Consider the following 5865-nt stretch of genomic DNA (forward strand, 5'->3'; position numbering starts at 1 on the left):
CATACCCCCCCCCCCCCCCCCGCTTAAATTTATTCTAAAGATGAGTTTACAGTTTTTGATATACAGACGTTAAACAAAAATATAAGCTTTTTCCAGCACTGTCCTCTGTTCTCCGAATGCATGGAGCACCTACGCTCCGCCATCAATTGGCCCAATCGTGCGTAAACACGCGCCGTGGTCTGAACCCCCACCCGGCCCGTTTCATGACCGTCTCCTGCATCCACCTAGAGTGCATACTATACGTATATTATAATAGGCATTCATTCTGTAAAAGGTATAACGTATTGCCGCTGTACAGTCGCCATCAGATTTATCGGAGCGGCCAAGGTGCTCACAAATATCTGAACACGCCTCTATTGTCAGGGCGTTAGAGTGTGTTCAGATATTGTGAACACCTTGGCCGCTCTGATATATCTGATGGCGACTGTACCTGTACCTATCTGCCAATGTTCTTGATAAAATATGTGACAGTAATGCAGCTGTAGATGACATCCGAATGTCACATTTAGAGTCTGTGCGGAAAGAGAAGAAGAATCGTGGAATGTATGGGGCACAATACATTTCACGACTCTTCTTTTTCCGAACAGACTCTATAGGAGACCGAACTTTGCTCGGAAAACATATAAAAACTCAAAATAGCGCGTTTTCCCAGAGATAAGACCTAATAGCTAGATCGATTTATCGCCCCCGAAAATCCCCATATAGCAAATTTCATCGAAATCGTTAGGTGAAGTACTCATAATTCAAAATGGCACGTATTTAACCGGTCAACTAATTAATCGAATTTGGGTAGTTTAAAAAAATAGAAATGAGTACTAAAATTAATAGTTTGGCAACAAAAACGGAGCCTTAATAGTACATTTCGATGCTAGTGCGGAAGGTATGTCATTACTTCACGAGTACCGAGATATCTTGCCACGAGCCGCAGGCGAGTGGCAAGACTCGGGACGAGTGAAGAATGACATTTCCGCACGTGTATCGAACGACGTTTTTTAATACAGTTGCGAAAAAATAAGAAAAACATTGTTAATCGTACACTAAACAAAAGTGCTAACAGTGACAGCTCGGTTAGACGTCGTCTTTAAGTATATTATATCTATGGGAGTTTGGCAGCTATTCCGTTCCATTCAGTCAACTTATTAAGAACGGAATTTTCAATATTGAATATTAAAAAACAAACGTGTTATAATGATAAAGAGGTAAGTAATTAAATATGAAATATGTAATATTTTTCGTATTCTTACATTAACGGTAGGTTTTTATGCTGATTACGACGTTTAAAGGAAACTAATATTAACACTCATCAATAAGTAGTCGTGAATTGGAACAAGTATAAATTTAAAAAAATTGGAAAAGTAAAAAGCACTAGTTCGAGATAACCAACTTTCCGCACGTTAAACAGCTACGTAAAGTAGCACTTTTTGAGCAACTGTATTAAAAAATATATTAATATGAGTTATATTTGAATGCCGTTACAGCTTTTGATTATTTTTAGGCAGATACCAAGTATTAATTTGGCAACTGAATTATTATATTGGAGACCATTTATGAAGCACATTTTAAAAAGAAAACGGCTATCTATTAATTCAAAAATGAAGTTCTTTTAAAATATTTTGTTTGGTCATTACACGGTATCACACTCCTCCTCGCTTTACTCGTCGTCGCACCTATCTGTTGACTCTAGCATAACACAGTGGTAACTATTGATATTGGTAATTAAAAATTTTAAGATCTAATGGTCCATTAGGCGTTCCATGATTAGAAATTTCGACTATAAGTACCTATATACTGACCATTACGTATTGGTAAATTAATTTGAGGTGTTTTGTGTAAAAAGTGACCAATATTAATTGAATTTAACTGCTTTCGTGTTAAAATACTACCTAGCTGAAAGGACATGCTCAGTTATGACTATAGTTGATTACTTAGGTGTGAACAACTAGATGACAACTAAATGTTATGATCGCTTTATAATATTATTTGCCAATTTATTATTTTAGTCGCCAACCTATCACTTTTAGTTCCCTATAATTTTTTTGGGTGGCTTGATTTTACTGCCAGTTTTTTTAATAATATGATGCTTATATTTGAGGCTAATATATATTTTTTGGCGCTAAAATATTAATGCACAGCCAAGTTAAATTATTATATGCCCAATGCTAAATGCAACTAAAATATTAAAAAGGTTCCTGTTTAATATTTTAGTTGCCCGGTTAATAATAAGCCATTCAAAATTAGGAATGCTCAGCCTCATTAATAGCCCAACAACAATTTCAATTTAAAGTTCCAATTTACTTAGTCACTGGAATGGTATAAAGGCAAATCTTTTCAGCACTGTTTTCAAATATAGTTACCAAATATGAAGGCAGTTGTACTCGGATGGGCGTGGTGTGGGGGCGCCGCCCATTCAAGCACTTGCTACCTTCCGAAACAAAAGAGCGAACAAAACAAGCCATCTAGAGCTTCGTGCAATATTGGCAAAATTTTGTCAAGCACAATATATACCTATGTTCACGTATACATGTAGATGTATAGTCTGGCCAGAAAATTGTGTCATATAAACAGGCTGAGCCTATCCGACAACCACCACGAGGGTTCCGTACCTTCATACGATTCCGATACCAAAGAAGCTACCAACGAAACACTGTACAATTATGTATCACTTAAGACTTAATTCCTTATAAAATATATACTTACGTGTGGATATTCCGGGAGGATTGTTAACACATTGTATTTTCTACATTTTATTTCACATACCACTTTGGGAGAATGTCTTATGCTTAGTTTCAGCTACCTACAGATGGAAGAAAAGACACTTACATAGGTAGTTATACTATGTATGTACATATAAGGATTCCCTATTGACTACCGAATCCTAAAAAAGACAGCGAATAGGTACATACCAAATATTCCGGCGCTTCGCTAATCTCAGAAAGTGCGTTTTTTTGTGACTTTATTGGTTGATCACTGATGAAGGACAGAGTGTGCATGCACTGCAAATATCTGTAGGTACGTAGGTCACTCGATAAGTTTTGAGATGCTCGAAATTCGAAAATGGAACGCACCTGAATTATGTTTTTAAAAAGCAAATTTATTTAAAAATAGAACACAAGTTGCCGATTCGCTCCAATTTAAAAAATGAATATATTGCAGTAATTTTTCAAAAACGGTTCCCGCGTTTTTTCTTTGAAACGATGGAGCTTAACCGCGAACATTTGCGTGCTATGATATTTTATGATTTTAAATTTGGTTTATCTGAACAATTGTGTTTGCAACGATTGCAGTTAGCGTTAGGAGATTCTGCTCCTTCACGGGCAACAGTTTTTAGATGGTTCAACGAATTTAAAAGGGGTAAAACCAGCCTCAAAGATGACCACCGAAGTGGTCGCCCGCAAACAGCAGTAACTGATGAAAACGTGTGGACTACTGAAATGTTGGTGCGAGAAGATCCACGAATAGCATACAAGGACATAGAGAAGATCCTAGCGGTCAATTCGGGGAGCGTTAATATAATCCTACATCAATATCTTGAAGTGAGGAAGCTCTGTTGTCGTTAGATCCCGCGTTTGCTCTAACAAACTGATGAAGTTGCGATTTCTGCCCTATCGGATCAAGACTGGCAAAAATGTTTTCAAAGTTGGTTTAGATGAATGGAACTTTGAATATAGAATGAAAGAGAGTATTTTGAAAAAATGAAATATAAATAGTGTTAATATCTTGAATAGTTTTTCTGTATCTCAAAACTTATCGAGTGTCCTACGTATACCTACAATTATAATAATATAAAATAATGTTTAATCAATGAAACCAATATGAAATGATTATAGTTTTGAACACTTACCTAAGTGTGTTAACAAGTGTCCAAAACTAGAATCATTTCATATTAATCATTAAGTATTATTACGGTAATACGCATAACATTAATATGTAACAAATTTGTTATTGTCTACAAATATTTCAGGTACGATCAAAAATATAGTTACGGTTCTTATATATGTACTTATGTATAAAGATAATTATATACCGATAGTATAAACAGGTACCATAGAGAAACGTGTTTCAAAATAACAATAATAGTACTCGTACCTATTAAAATATATATTGTCATTTAAAGGTGTATTTTTAGGAAGGTATGTATATATATATTAACACAATTAATCAGCATAAGTAATTTGTCAATTTCCACAAGCCTAGGTATAACACATTGTCCATGCAACAGATGCTCAGACATTAATAATACAATACAATTAATAATTACATTAACGACCCAAACATTCATTAAACCAAACCAGTCTTTAAATAAACCCACAAACTATGCGTGAAAAATTATTAAAAGTGTTTACACACCGTGGCAGATAGTGTTAACTTTAACCCTGCACCCTCGTTCTTAGCTCCATTTAAACAACAAACCAACTTCAACAATTCTCCGTCACACCTTAATGTTCTGTATTGTTATGGCAGTAAAGCTCAACTCGGTTGCATATGTAAGTTAGTAATTTATGAAGCATTCACGGGTTACGTAAAGGTGGGGTTTTGGCTGGGCGTAGTTAGAAGGCGGGGCTTCTCAGACCAGTCGCGCTTCGTTCCTTAGTCGGGAGCGAGCGGCCCGCGATGCCGCACCATGACACCTCCGCACAGCTTCGCGATCCGGGACCTGCTGCCCGAAGCCTCGTCCCGGTCCCCTTCGCCCTCCGACACCGAGCTAGATGTCACCGGCACGGAAACACCGCCTCCTAGCTCTTCAACGAACGAGAAGAAAAACGAAAAGCCAGCCTACAGTTACAATGCACTCATAATGATGGCAATACGAAGCAGTCCAGAAAAAAGGCTCACCCTAAATGGAATCTACGAGTATATAATGAAGAACTTCCCCTATTACAAAGAAAACAAACAAGGTTGGCAGAATTCCATAAGACATAATTTAAGTTTGAATAAATGTTTTGTTAAAGTGCCGCGGCACTACGACGATCCCGGTAAAGGAAACTATTGGATGTTGGACCCGTCTTCGGATGATGTCTTTATCGGAGGAACCACTGGAAAATTGAGAAGACGGTCTACGGCCGCATCCAGGTCAAGACTAGCTGCATTTAAAAGAGGAGCAATGTTGCATCCCATGTTCGGGAATCCTTATGCGTCGCTGGTGGGGCTGTACCCGCCTCTGCTGTCGGTGTACGGTCGGTACGCTTTGCCGAGCCCTTTATTGAGGCTTCCGCCACCTCCGCCTAGTCCATATCACCAACTCTACAGGCGAATCCAAGGATTGGCTTCAGGTAATCCTCCCGACGATCCAGACCCTCAACTAGTGAAGCACAGCTGATAGAGCCTTGGAGAGATACCCTCATGCTATCTCTAGCAACGGCACAGGACTGACGTGGTGGATTCAAACTGTGATAGGTGTACAGTAAAGAAGTGTCGCTATTTATTATTAACGTAAGATTATATTTAACGAATTTAAATTAATGTTAAGAGGCTTGATTAAGTTATGGGCGCAATAAATGTGAGCAGAATGCTTATACGTGTGTTTAATTAGAATATTCCTATTGGTTTTGTGATAGATGGTTGGCACAACATTTTAATTTATTATTACAATTCGTAGGTACCTTTTTAAATATTATTTTGAAATCTTTGAATAAGATCTTAGAACTTTAGAACTTTAAATCGTGAACTGATTTTAGTAGGTATATTGACTATACAATTCTACAGTAGCGATATACTCAGGGACAAAGTTAGTGTACCTACCTACTAAAAAGAAGGTTTAATAAATAAATAAATAAAATAAAATGCTTTTATTTTCAGACAACACGGTCCATAGTGTTAATTAATAATTACTGGACTACAGCACCTAAAGTAATTTCAAAATTAGCA

The 5865-nt window shown here is 37.1% G+C and overlaps 1 protein-coding gene across 1 annotated transcript; it reads left to right on the forward strand.

Annotated features, from left to right (window-relative positions):
• Positions 1–4543: 4543 nt before the first annotated feature.
• On the forward strand, positions 4544–5513 carry LOC134665211 (fork head domain transcription factor slp2). Its single transcript, XM_063522087.1, has one exon. The coding sequence runs from the start codon at positions 4622–4624 to the stop codon at positions 5315–5317; it is 696 nt and encodes a 231-aa protein (XP_063378157.1). The 5' UTR covers positions 4544–4621; the 3' UTR covers positions 5318–5513.
• The last annotated feature ends 352 nt before the right edge of the window (positions 5514–5865 follow it).

This window comes from Cydia fagiglandana, chromosome 1 (genome assembly GCF_963556715.1).
Source record: "Cydia fagiglandana chromosome 1, ilCydFagi1.1, whole genome shotgun sequence".
Classification (NCBI taxonomy): Eukaryota; Metazoa; Arthropoda; class Insecta; order Lepidoptera; family Tortricidae; genus Cydia; species Cydia fagiglandana.

What these genes read in the sequence shown, in the direction of transcription:
- LOC134665211 (XM_063522087.1), top strand. Translation starts at nt 4,622, where the DNA reads ATGACACCTCCGCACAGCTTCGCGATCCGGGACCTGCTGCCCGAAGCC.